Source organism: Lethenteron reissneri, chromosome 2 (assembly GCF_015708825.2).
Source record: "Lethenteron reissneri isolate LAM-NWPU_2019-01 chromosome 2, ASM1570882v1, whole genome shotgun sequence".
NCBI classification, from domain to species: domain Eukaryota; kingdom Metazoa; phylum Chordata; class Hyperoartia; order Petromyzontiformes; family Petromyzontidae; genus Lethenteron; species Lethenteron reissneri.
The window spans coordinates 4,133,770-4,147,617 of NC_083780.1; the positions used below are offsets into that span (position 1 = coordinate 4,133,770).

Consider the following 13,848-nt stretch of genomic DNA (forward strand, 5'->3'; position numbering starts at 1 on the left):
CTCACCTGCTTACCCACTCACCCGCCCGCCCCGTTGGCCTTTATCCCGGTTGGACAGCGGACTCCCACCACTCGTACAAGTTGATGTCGTGCCATAATTGTGGTGTTGACAAGTTGCACTAGCACGACATACACGAGCCTAATTTAGGGTCTAGCGGCAGCGGCAGGGGTAGCAACAGCAGCAGCAGCAATAGCAGCAGATGCTGTAACTTCTCAAATGATCCAGGAGCCGCCCACGCAGCCCTGAGCAAGCATCGCAAAGTGTCGGTGCCAAAAGCTCACTGGATAATTATTCAAGTTCTTACGGGCCCCAGGTTAGAAACCAGTTAAGAGTTGAACCTCCAGAGACAAAGTCACGGAGAGAATATCGCAGGGGTTCGGACACGGGAGAACACTTCCAGTTAGCACGGTTGGCTACGTACGGTGCGAAAGAAGTTAAACATACATACACTGGCGGAGCTAGGGGGTGGTGGGGTGGCACGTGCCCCCCCCCCCCCCAATGATCCGATAGATTGGATCATTGGGGTTTATTAGTGATAAATCGACAACCCCCACTGCCACTGTGTAGCATATTATTATGTGCCAGGGAAGCTATCAGATGATAGGACAATAGTCTGAGTACATAATTGGCAATAGGTAACGGCAAAGCGGTTATAAGTGGCTCACAGAATTCTGCGCAGTAGCGGATACAGTACACGACTTCCCTGAAGGCATTCACCTTCAGCGAGCGCGATGCCGATCACACAACGCGGTTCGAATTAGACCCTCGATCGATGGCTGAACCATCGCCGCACACGCGTCGAGTAAAAAGCCATGAGCAAGTCCTTACTAACAACTCTATCATGTTTCATGGCTGGAGGGGTTGCCCCCCCTACCTGAAAATCCTGGCTCCGCCATTGCATCCATCCGTACAACATATTGAGGCCCGCAGAGCTCTGGCGATGGTTGGTAGCGCCGCCTCCTAACTGCTAAGCTGCTGCTGCTGCTGCCTTACAGCTTTACTGTGGTTCCTCGGAAATTGTGAGAGATGCGATTTGCATGAACGATTCTATGTAAAACTAAACATCGTCACTATTGTAATAAGTGGAAGAGGAGATTGGGGGGGGACAGCATGAATCCAGGTTCGGGATAGATCCAGCAGTAAAATATATAGAAGAGAAAACATTGAGGCTGAACGAAGCAGCATCATTGGCTCAAGAGAGAGACCGGTGAAAGGAATTATTGGGTACCATTACCACGAATGAACCGATGGAAGAGACAGATGATGATGATCATGACCCAGACACTGTGTCGAACTACATTTGCTCATACATATAGAGGCACTCTGTCTAAACTGATTCGAGGTGCGGAGTCACAAGGCCAAGGCCCTGAGTCTGTTAGGCGCAGGCCCCAACTCCCTGTTAGAAAAAAGTGAGTGTGGACCTCTGCGGGGAGTTTGACATCATCTACTTTCAAAAACAGTGTGGGAGGACCGGGTGTGGCAGTCGCAGACTCCAGGATTCAGTTTTCTACTCATCTAAAGAGCCTCGGCACCATTCTCGACCAGAACATGTCGTTTGATCGCCACGTGCAAAATGTCGTCAGGTCCTGCGATTTACATTTTAGGACTTCATGACATGTTCGACCTCTATTGAGTCGTGACATAACCAACACGGTGGCGTGTAGCATGGTATCGACGAGGCTCGATTATTGCAACTCACTACTCTACTGGACGTCTGGCAAAAACGTTACCAAGCTGCAGCGCGTACAAAATGATTTGGCGCCTGTCGCGACGGGTACTGCAAGACCTGACCATGTCTGTCCGGTGCTCGCTGAGCTGCATTGGCTTCTGGTTGCTGAACGAACACATTATAAGGTCGCACTCATTACACACAAAGTACTTTGCCACAAATGAACCACAATACCATGCTGGTCTCGTCAAGGAACATAACCCATCACGCGAACTCCGGTCATCCTTGCAGCGGCTTTTGGCGAGCCATCGAACAAAGATGGTCACTGCATAACGCACTTTTGGATGCGCTTCTGCGGCCGTCTGGAACGCTGTTCCGATATTAGGAAGCCACTGGAGATATGCACTTTTAAATCATCTAGATTGAAAACTCTTTAACCTTAGTTGTAATTCACATTGGCCAAGATGACAGATTTATTTTGAAAGTCATTTGATTTTAATTACGGTTTAACATTTGCACGCAAGTGCATTATCGATACGTGTCGTAAATTTAACTCATTGAGAAATTAGTACGTCAATCGATTGGCTCCGTACCAAGGAGGCCCAGACCAGAAGAAAAGTTGCCCTCGTTTGTTTTCTAACCCCACCCCCCACCACCACGCCCCCACACACTGTCTACGCAATTACAGCCACAATGGGGATGCACGGCTGTGGGACTCAATGGTGATAATGGCGACGGCACTGGGACTTGCGTGCGGTGCAACGGATTGTATCATTACCCACAGAAAAGCAACGGTATCGGCGCACAGTGGCGACACGAGGAAAGCTCTAGTAGAATCTGCATGGGTGTGAAGCGAGCGGTGGCTTTTGGGAGCCGGCCCTCCCCCCTATGGCCTTGCTAGGGGCCGCACTGAGGCCACGGCAGGTACAGCCGAAGCTCAGCGGCCGCATCCTCTTGTGGCGAAGAGCCACCGGCCGGTGCACAAAGCCTCCACATGCCCCTCCAAGTGGTGGGAGGGGAGGGGTGGGGGAGGTAGTCACACCTACAGACAAGGCGTTGCCGTCGTTAGCCATCAGTGACTGCCATTCTGGTAAGAGAAGGCCCCCGTTGGGGAGCTGGGCTGGGTCCCCGACGGGACAAAGTAGGGAGCCTCCCACGGGTGCTTGGCGGTCGGGCTCGGCGGGGTGGTGTCCGTCACGGGCGTTGCCTTGTACTGGCCCGGCTGCGGGTACGCTGGCGCCGTGGGGTTTGGCGCAAACGCGGGGGGGAACTGGGGCACCCCGTACGCCGCCGGGTAGGGCATCATTGCGCCCCCCGGGAACTGCGGCGCGCCGCTCATTGGGTACGACATGGCGGGGGGGCCACCGGCCGGGTACGTCATTAGGTGGCCCGGCATGAATGAGGGCATCGCTCCCTGCTGGAACTGCATCATGGCCGGATTGGCCATCATCATCATCATCATGGTGGACATCATCATCTGCCGCGCCGCCATCGCCGCCTGGGACGCGGCCTCCGGCGACATCATCATCATCGGCTCCGGAGACATGGGAGGTCGCGGCGGGGTGCCGGGCGCGTGCGGTGCAAGCGCCGCGGACGGCGGTGGCACCGGCTCTGGCGTTGGCGGTGCCACCGCCGTCGTCTCCGGTTGGGCCGTTGTGTATGGAGCCATCAGTGGCGCCATCAGCTGTGACATCATCATGGCCTGTGAGGACACATCCTGCGGCATCATCATGTACGGGTACTGCGGTGCCATGTGAGACAGCGCCTGCTGCTGTTGCATCAGCTGCTGTTGCATCTGCTGCTGTTGCGTAGGCTGCTGTTGCATCGCCTGCTGTTGCATCAGCTGCTGTTGCATCTGCTGCTGTTGCGTAGGCTGCTGTTGCATCGCCTGCTGTTGCATCTGCTGCTGTTGCATCTGCTGCTGTTGCGTAGGCTGCTGTTGCATCGCCTGCTGTTGTTGCATCAGCTGTTGCTGCATCAGCTGTTGCATCAGCTGTTGTTGCATCGGCTGTTGTTGCGTAGGCTGTTGTTGCATCAGCTGCTGTTGCTGCATCAGCTGTTGTTGCTGCATCAGATGCTGTTGTTGCATCGGCTGTTGTTGCATCAGCTGTTGTTGCATCAGCTGTTGTTGCGTAGGCTGTTGTTGCATCGGTTGTTGTGCAATTGGCTGCGGTAGTTCCTGTTGCATCAGATGCATCGGTTGTGGAAACGGAGGCTCAGACTGTGGCTGTCTCTGCAGTTGCAAATTTTGTGGTTGTGGTGCTTGTGTCGGTTCTTGTGGCTGTCCCGTGTGCAGCTGTTGCTGCTGCACCGGTTGCTGGCGGTTAAGCTGTGGGTCCCTGTCCAGTTGTGTCTGCTTGGTGGCATTCGTCTGGCTCTGCTGTCTGTCTGGTGGCTGTTGCGCTCTGTTTGGCTGTGTCTGCAGCTGAGTCGGTGGCTTGGGTGGTTGCGCCACCGCCGGTGGCCGCGTGGTCGCTTGTGCTTGAGCCTGGGTTCTCCTCTGCCACAGCAGGGATTTATCTGGTGCCTGTGCTGTCTGCTCTTGCTTCTGATCTGGTGGTTTTTGCGACTGCGTCATCTTCTGTGGGCCCGGCTTGTGCTGTGCTTTAGACAGCAGCGAGGATGGCGGCTGAACCTTGGCCTGCTGCTGCTGCTTTTGCTGCTGCTGCTGCGGCGCATCTAGCTTCATCGGAAGCTCCTGCTGAGCCTCCTGCTGCTTGGGTCGGCGAGGCGACATGGTGAAGTAGCCGTCGCTGGCATCCTCTCCTCTAGCCCCCTCGGGCCCCCGTGTGACATCCCGCCCTCCGCTCTTCTCCTCATTTCCTGCGCTTGCGGCCGCCTCGCCCGTCACCCCGGTCACCCCGGTCACCCCCGTCACCCCGGTCACCCCGGACGTCCCGGAGGCGGTCTTGGCCTTTGCCGAAGGCGGCAGCACAGAACGAAAACTGGGTGGCCGCGAATGTGCTTGGTCCCGTGGCCAGGCCACTGGCTCCCCTGGCGACGGTGTTCCCGCGGACAGCGACCGGGCTAGGCGCGCCCGCCCGCCCACGTGACCTGTTATGGCATCGCCCGCCGGGGCCTTGGCAGGCGCCGTTTTCTCAGCAGCCGCTACGGGATGGGGCACGGAGGCGTTGGGCGAGGGGGAGGAGTAGTTTGGCCCAGACGTAGGCCCAGACGGTGGCACTTTGGCGCTGGGTTCTCGCCGAGATGGTTCGGAGCCACAGCCGGGAGACGTGGGTGCGGTGGAGGAGGCGGCGGTGCTCGCAGGGCCCGGTCCACGCGTCTTCAGCGCCAGCTTCGTCTCGAGCGCCCGCACGGCTTCGTTGAGCTTGCCGAGCGCTGCGCGGCGGTGCTCGCGATCCTGCTGCCGTTCCCTCTCCCATTCCTTCGCTCGCTCCCGTTCCCGCTCCCTCTGCTGCTCCTGATGTCTTTCCATCTCCCTCTCCTTTTTGACGTGCTCTTGCGCTTTCCTCCTCTGCTTCTCTCGTTCTTTCTGCTTCTCCCTCTCGTGTTCACGCTCCCGTGCTCTCGTGTTGGGCAAGCAGTCTAGGGACACAGCCCTCCGTGCATGCACATTCTCTTCTCTCTCTCTGCCCCTGCCCCTCTCCCTGCCCCTCTCCCTGCCCCTCTCGCAGCCCCTGTCCTCATTGGCCTTCTCCTTGTCCCCGAGATTCGGCGTCAGGAGGCGCGCTATGTCCTGGGCCCAGCCCTGGGCCCTGTTGCCAACCCTCACATCCCCGGCCGCCGACAATGGTGCCGAGGGCCTCGTGCTGCTCGCACTGCGTCTTTTCCTTCTCTTTGACCCGAACGAGCCCCCAATTTGTTCCACACCGGGGCGGACTCCCGCTTCCGAGGTCATCCACGCGGCACCACTCTCGTCCCCTTCCACATCCACGCGAGCGCCCCCCGGCGTGGGCATCATGTCCCAGCTGCCGACAGCGGCCACTCCAAGCGCCATCGCCTCGGCGAGCCGAACCTCCAGCTCCGCGTCGTTGTTCATGGTGGCCACCTCCTCCTCAAACGCCGGCTCGTGGGAGTCACAGTGCCCGGCTGGGGCAGCTCCGCCAGGGCCCACACTCCTGTCTTCACACGCCTCGAAAACCTCTTCTTCGTCGTCGTCGGTGTCCAAGTAAATCTTCCAGTGGTCCATGTCGGACGGAGTGATTTTCCCAGCGGCTGGGGCGAGCGTGCCGGTCAGCAGGGGGTGGGTGGAGCTCCCTGGATCCAGTGGGCCCATGGTCTCCACCGGCCCCGTGCTCCGCGAGTCGGCACCCTCGCTCAGGCTCCGCTCCAGGCGCATGTGCCTCCCGATGACATTGCTCAGGTGGCTGCTCGCTCGCGCTACCTCCTCCACCTCGGCCTCCACTTTGGCTTCGCCCTCCTTCTCCCTGCCCCTGCCGCCCCCCGACACGGACGCCCCGCCCTTTGTCTCGCTCCTTTGCGTCTTGGGCAGCGGTCTCACCGCCCCGGCGTCGAGCGCCCTCTTGTCGGGGCCGCAGCAAGAACCGGCGCCCGAGTGTGGACTCCCGCCGGCGGCGCCGCCGCCGCTACGAACCACGCCGCTCAGGCCTGGCGGCTCCTCCACTGCTGTGCTCGCTGGTGCCGGCATGCGGGGGCCACTGTCCGACGATCGGCGCGCACCGATCGAGCGTGAGATGGCGGGCTGCTCCGTGCCGCAACTCAGCGGCCGTGCTGCTTTGAGCCTCTTGTCCGCTGCCCCCCCCTCGCTCCACCGACGCCCCCATGACTCTCCCAACCTCTCCCGCGTCGTCACGTCCTCCCCTATGCCGCTGGCTTCCTCCACCACTGACGCCCGATTTGCACTGGCCGACCCCTTGATTTTGTCCAGCCCTGGGCTCTGCTCAGTCGAAACGCCGCCGCCCCCTGCAACCCCGAGTGCCCCCTCGGGGTCTTTGGAGTCATCGGGCGGGCTCTCGGCTCGGCACAGCAAGCGGAACCCAGCCACCATGTATCGCACGGGGCCTCCACCACCGCCACCGCGGCCTCCACCGCGCCCTCCACCACGACCTCCACCACGGCTTCCGCCTCGGCCACTGCTGTTGCCGCCACTGCCACCCTCGACGCCAAGCTGAGCCCCGTGAGATGGACTGCCTGTGGGGTGTGACCCGGAATGCGTGTCGCCGGTTGAGACAGTGGGCGAGCTGGTGTGCGCACCGACCACGACGCCTGATGTCTGCTGCTTGGATATGCCGTTGGTAAAGATGGCCGTGGCAGCTTTTGGCGTGCCGGTGTCTGTGCCGGCGAGTGTACTGGCGTTTGAGACGATGGTGTGTGCTCCAGTGGAACTGCCCGACGGTTGCTGCCTGTACGTGGCGTTTTTAAAGTTGGGTGTGGTGGCAGCATTAAGCGTACTGCCGTTTGAAAAGGTGTGTGTGATGGAACGGGAGCTGGCACGTGTGCTGGTGTCTACGCTGGTCGTGCTGCCCGACGTCTGCTGCTTGAAAGTTCTGTTCGTGACAGCGGGCGCAGTGTAGTGCGGGTTGCCAGCTTGTGTGGCTGGGGAGTGCGGTTTGGCGAGTGGCGATGTGGTGGAGCTGCTGCTGGTGGCTGCGAGTGCTGAGTGGGACGTGTGCATGGCTGCGTTTCGGGTGCCGGTGGTGGGAGCGCTGGCCGGACCCCCCTCCTTCTTCTTGCCAAGTGTGGTGCTGATGGTGTGCGGGCTGTGTTTTGTATTAGCGGCCACGGTGGGACCCCCCGTGTTGTTCCTGGGTGCGGCGTGCAGCGGGCCCTGGTGTGAGCCGGCAGTGTGAGCGGCGTTCTGCTGTGAGCCGGTGCCGTGCGTGAAGCCGTTCTGTGGGTCAGCGGTGTGTGCGGTGCTCTGGTACGAACCGGCAGTGTGTGTGGTGCTGTGGTGCGCTATCTTGATCGCCGTGTGCACAGACTTGGTCGTGGTGGTGGTGGTGGCGGTGTGCAGTTTGGCAGACTGCTGCTGGGTCGTGCTGGTAGTGGTGGTGGTGCGGCGTGCGGATTGTTGCTGGCCGTTGTGCGACATCAGCAGGGCGGTGCTGGCACGCGCCGCTGCATGCTGGGTCTTCCTCCAGATGCCCAGCTCCACGTACGTCGGCCATTTGTCGGGTTCCTGGCCTGGCGTGGTCAGGGCCTTCCCGTCGCACGGGGTGGGCGTGGCAGCCTCGTCAGCATCGTAGGAGGTGACGTCACAGGGTGTGGGCGTGGTCTCGTCGCCGCAGGAGGAGATGGGCGTGGTGATGCGCTTGAAGGTTCGTGACGTGAGGTTGCGCACCTCGTTGTCGGCCTCGTCCAATCCCGAGCCCCCGTCGCTCGAAGCGTCGCTCACATAGCCCAGGGTGGCAACGCCCGCCATGGCAGCTGCTTGAGAAGGAGTGGGGGGGGGGGTTAAAGGAACGGGGTTAGGGGTCAGGAAAGCAAATACTTCACTCTTTTACCTCTCATGGATACACGTGTAGAAAACATTAGATTCTGAAGAAAAGAATTGTGTCTCGAGATAATAAAAGAGCATTATATCAACAATAGAATCCCGAGATGACAATATAATCTAAAAAAACAATAGCATATCAAGACAATAGAATATCAAGATAATAGAAACTCAAGACAGCAATATAATCCCAAGACAATTGAATCTAAGGTCAACAATAGAATTTCAGCAAGGCAACAATAGGATGCACGAAATTCAACTAACTGCGAAACAATCTGAGGAAGGACGGACCTCTCGTTACCGCCACGGTAACCGGCTCGACCTCCCCATGAACCCAATCTGGGGTCGGCGGGGCGAGACAATTGGACTAAGTGGGGGTCAACTGGGGAGCGCTTGCAAATGCTGCGATGGAGTCCTGCCGAGGTTGCCAATGGCTCGGCCAAGAAACCCGTGGTGGATGCAATCGTCAACCACTCCGGGGCGGTGAACGCTCTCGCCGCTGCGCAGGCCTCTTGCGCGATTGGGACGTCACAGATGGGGGCCCACGGTGCAGGGCCCTGTGGCCACGGGAACCTGACAAAGTACCAAACCGTGAACTGCTGCATCGGTCTACTAGGCCCGCTTTCCGGCGGACCGGATGACATTAAATTTCGATTTAAAGCTTTCGTGACTGCAGTGATTCATCTTCTTGGTTCTTTCGGTAAAGTCACGTAGAAGGAAAATAATAAAATAATAAAAAATAAAACATTTTTAATTCTCACGACGTTTCGGCCACAACGCAAGCAGCCATCCTCAGGTGAAGAACAGGGCTGTCGGAAAGACAGCGTCATAATGAACACTGCTAAGGACGCTGTCTTTCCGACAGACCTGTTCTTCCTGTTCTTCACCTGAGGACGGCTGCTTGCGTTGTGGCCGAAACGTCGTGAGAATTATTTTATTATGTTTTATTTTTATTATTTTATTATTTCCCTTCTACGTGACTTTACCGAAAGAACCAAGAAGACGGATGACATTAGTCACGCTACTCCTGAAGCTTTTCGAGAGTGGCTCACAAACTTCAACCTGGACGTGTAGTTTACACAAACTTGCCATGCGCTAAACGTTTCAAGACAACAATAGATGTCTAAGACAATAGCATCTCAAGAAATGAGAGAATCCCAAGACAACAATATGATCACTAGACAATGACATCTCAAGATAACAAAATAATCTAGAAAAAATGTAATCCTTAAAACGAGTAAATCTCAAGGCAATTAAAAAAATTTTGTCCCAAGACAACAAACTAATCGGTAAACTATTTTTATTTTACCAGGTAAGACCTACTGAGCTGTATAGCTCTTTTTCAGAAGCGACCTGGCCACAAATGATAGCCCACAAAGTGGCTTATCACGTGCAAATTTATAGCAGCCAAATGATCTAAACGCATTTTCAAAATGTCCGAGAAAAATCCACATGACCACGGTTAGAGAGAGAGAGAACACGCAAACTCCCAATATACAGCAGGCGTTGGGGTCGGAATCGAACCCACGACCTCCTGTATACCAGGCGAGGTAGTTAACATCTCCTAGCCACCGTGGCGCCCCAAGATACTCTCGGGATAACAATAGCATCCCAGAATAATAGAATCCCAAGAAAACAATGTGTGCTCGAGAAATCGAGGCTCGCGGCGCCAGTCCCGCGTTTCTTGATCGCCGTCTGCACAGACAATTACAATTGCATCCACCACCACCATCATCGCTACGAAAGACAAAGATTCCCCGTATAGCCTCAAACAGACTGTTGGGGCAAGTACTGTTAGAGAGTAGCACCTACGAAGAAAGTCGGCACGGTACACGAGGAGTTGGGGTGGATATAACCACCCCTGGCCGCCTTTGTCTTTAAAAAAAGTGGCGATGTTTACACACCACTCCAGGTACTCATTTGAGGCTGGGTCGACCTAGGAAAAACCCAGGACCGTGTTCAGATACTCGCCACCACCATCACCAACACCACGCGGTTATCTCCTGTGACCTCAAACGTTTCCAGGAAGGTCCTCACTGGAAAGAGTTTCTGGGAAACAGCAGCCGTCTCTACCCCCTCGCGCACGAACTTGAAGCGCCCTTCAACTGCGGGAGAACGAGGCTACACTCATTACACACAACGTGACTGCAGGGATTCATCTTCCTGGTTCTTTCGGTGAAGTCACGTAGAAGGGAAATAATAAAATAATAAAAATAAAACATAGTAAAAATAAAATAACGCAAGCAACCGTCCTCGGGTGAAGAACGAATGTTTCATTCTGCACCTGAGGACGGCTGCTTGCGTTGTGGCCGAAACGTCGTGAGAATTATTTTATTGTGTTTTATTTTTATTATTTTATTACTTCCCTTCTACGTGACTTTACCTCTTCACCTGAGGACGGCTGCTTGCGTTGTGGCCGAAACGTCGTGAGAATTATTTTATTATGTTTTATTTTTATTATTTTATTACTTCCCTTCTACGTGACTTTACCTCTTCACCTGAGGACGGCTGCTTGCGTTGTGGCCGAAACGTCGTGAGAATTATTTTATCATGTTTTATTTTTATTATTTTATTACTTCCCTTCTACGTGACTTTACCGAAAGAACCAGGAAGATCCGCTCATCTTCGCAGCGCTCTCAGATGTGCTTTTGCAGCTGTCTGAAACGCTCTTTCACCCAATTTTAGGAAGCCATTGGAGCTGCTAAATCTCGATTGAAAACGAATTTCTTTAGAACTGCTTTAGGTTTGTTGACCGTCCCCCGCACCTTTTATCAGCATGTTTGGCTACGTATGGTGCAAACAAAGTTCAACATACATACATCCCATTCACTCTGGTAGCCCTGCCTCGTTTTGTTCTGCCTCATTTGTATTATTCTGTCTACTTTGTATTATTCTGTTAACTTTGTATTTTCTCATCTCGATTGTATTGACCATCTTGTTTGTATTCTTGTTTCTTTCGTTGAAGTCACGTAGAAGTGAAACAATAAAATAATATAAATATTAAACATAATTTAATTCTCACGACGTTTCGGCCACAACGCAAGCAGCCGTCCTCAGGTGAAGAACAGGTCTGTCGGAAAGACAGCGTTCTAATGAACACTGCTAAGGACGCTGTCTTTCCGACAGCCCTGTTCTTCACCTGAGGACGGCTGCTTGCGTTGTGGCCGAAACGTCGTGAGAATTGTATGATGTTTAACTATTTATTATTGTATTATTTCCCTTCTACGTCACTTTACCGAAAGAACCAAGAATATGAATCCCTACAGTCACGAAAGCTTTACATCGAAATGTATCTCGTTTGTATTGTTCGGTCTCGATTATATTGTTCTGTCTCGATGGTATTGTTACGTCTCTATTGTATTGTCTGTCTCTATTGTAGTATTTTTCGTTTGCATTGTTCCGTCTCGTTTGTTTCACACACGCACACCTGCCCGCGTTTGCCTGACACAGAGAGGACGCGCGTAGCAGCCACACAATCGCAGTGAAACATCCACACTCATAGTCACACACACGTGATTACACTCACACACGCTGAAACACACACGGCCACCTGCTGTTATACACACGTGTACCAGCTGTCAATCACACACACACATGTGTACCTGCTGTGACACACACACACATGTGTAGCTGCTGTGACACACACACACACGTGTACATGATGTGACACACACACACACGTGTACATGCTGTGACACACACGCACACACGTGTACATGCTGTGACACACACACACGTGTACCTGCTGTGACACACACACACGTGTACATGCTGTGACACACACACACACGTGTACATGCTGTGACACACACACACGTGTACCTGCTGTGACACACACACACACGTGTACCTGCTGTGACACACACACACGTGTACCTACTGTGACACACACACACGTGTACCTACTGTGGACACACACACACACACACGTGTACCAGCTGTGACACACACACACACACGTGTACCAGCTGTGACACACACACACACGTGTACCTGCTGTGACACACACACACGTGTACCTACTGTGACACACACACACGTGTACCAGCTGTGACACACACACACGTGTACCTACTGTGACACACACACACACACGTGTACCTGCTGTGACACACACACGTGTACATACTGTCACACACACACACACGTGTACCTGCTGTGACACACACACACACACGTGTACCTACTGTGACACACACACACACACACGTGTACCTGCTGTGACACACACACGTGTACCTGCTGTGACACACACACAACGTGTACCTACTGTGACACACACACACGTGTACCTGCTGTGACACACACACACACGTGTACCTACTGTGACACACACACACACACGTGTACTTTACTGTGACACACACACACACGTGTACCTGCTGTGACACACACACACGTGTACCTGCTGTGACACACACACACACGTGTATCTACTGTGACACACACACACACACGTGTACCTACTGTGACACACACACACACGTGTACCTACTGTGACACACACACACACACACATGTACCAGCTGTCAATCACACACACACACACACGTGTACCAGCTGTCAATCACACACACACGTGTACCTGCTGTGGACACACACACACACGTGTACCTGCTGTGACAACACACACATCGTACCTGCTGTGACACACACAAAAATACCTTACCCACGTGTACCTACTGTGACACACACACACGTGTACCTACCGTGACACACACACACACGTGTACCTGCTGTCACACACACACACACGTGTACCTACTGTGACACACACACACACGTGTACCTTCTATGACACACACACACGTGTACCTACTGTGACACACACACACACACGTGTACCTACTGTGACACATACACACGTGTACCTACTGTGACACACACACACACACGTGTACCTGCTGTGACACACACACACACCGTGTACCTGCTGTGACACACACACACGTGTACCCTGCTGTGACACACACACATATGTACCTATTGTGACACAACACACGGTACCTACTGTGACACACACACGTGTACCTACTGTGACACACACACGTGTACCTCCTGTGACACACGCACACGTGTACCTACTGTGACACACACACGTGTACCTACTGTGACACACACACACACACACACGTGTACCTACTGTGACACACACACACACATGTACCTACTGTGACACACACACACGTGTACCTACTGTGACACACACACACACACACGCCACTCGCTCAGTCTCCCACTCACTCTCACTCGGCGCTGCTCGAGGTTGAGAGTCCGCGTGGCGCTGCGAGCAGAGCCGCAGTGGTTTGGGTCGGCGGCGGGAGGGGGGTTTTAGGGGGCGAGTCGGGGGGGGGCGGGGGGGCATGGGAACGCACAAGACAGAGACAAAGATCCCCCGTATAGCCCACGCAAGGCTGTCGGGGCAAGGTGCGCGAGTAGCACCTGCGAATTCAGGCGCGCCACGCGAAGAAGTGGAGTTGCCAGAACCACGCCCCGGCCGCTTTTGCCTCAGGCACTCACTTAAGGCTGAGTCGACCTAGGGACGCCCACGACTGGGTCAAATATTCATCACTGATGTTGGTCGTGAGCGGGCGGGGAATCGAACTCTGATCGCCGGTTTCGGAGCAAAGTTGCGCCAACCACCCACGGTGCCAACACACGCAGACACAAGACAAAGACCCCCCATGTAGCCTTACACAGTCCGTTATGTAAGTGCTGTTAGCGAGCACCACGCGCGGTCGCCTTTGTCTCCCCAGTGGCGATG

The 13,848-nt window shown here is 54.9% G+C and overlaps 1 protein-coding gene across 1 annotated transcript; it reads right to left on the minus strand.

Annotated features, from left to right (window-relative positions):
* On the minus strand, positions 1–13,389 carry LOC133341998 (uncharacterized). The gene is made up of 2 exons (XM_061550859.1): positions 13,329–13,389; positions 1–8,017 (listed from the first exon to the last, which is right to left on the minus strand). Exon 2 carries the CDS (start codon positions 8,010–8,012, stop codon positions 2,742–2,744), a length of 5,271 nt encoding a protein of 1,756 aa, XP_061406843.1. The 5' UTR covers positions 8,013–8,017; positions 13,329–13,389; the 3' UTR covers positions 1–2,741.
* Positions 13,390–13,848: the final 459 nt, after the last annotated feature.

Bases quoted from the DNA above. Each gene is read 5' to 3' on its own strand.
- LOC133341998 (XM_061550859.1), bottom strand. From the start codon at position 8,012: ATGGCGGGCGTTGCCACCCTGGGCTATGTGAGCGACGCTTCGAGCGAC.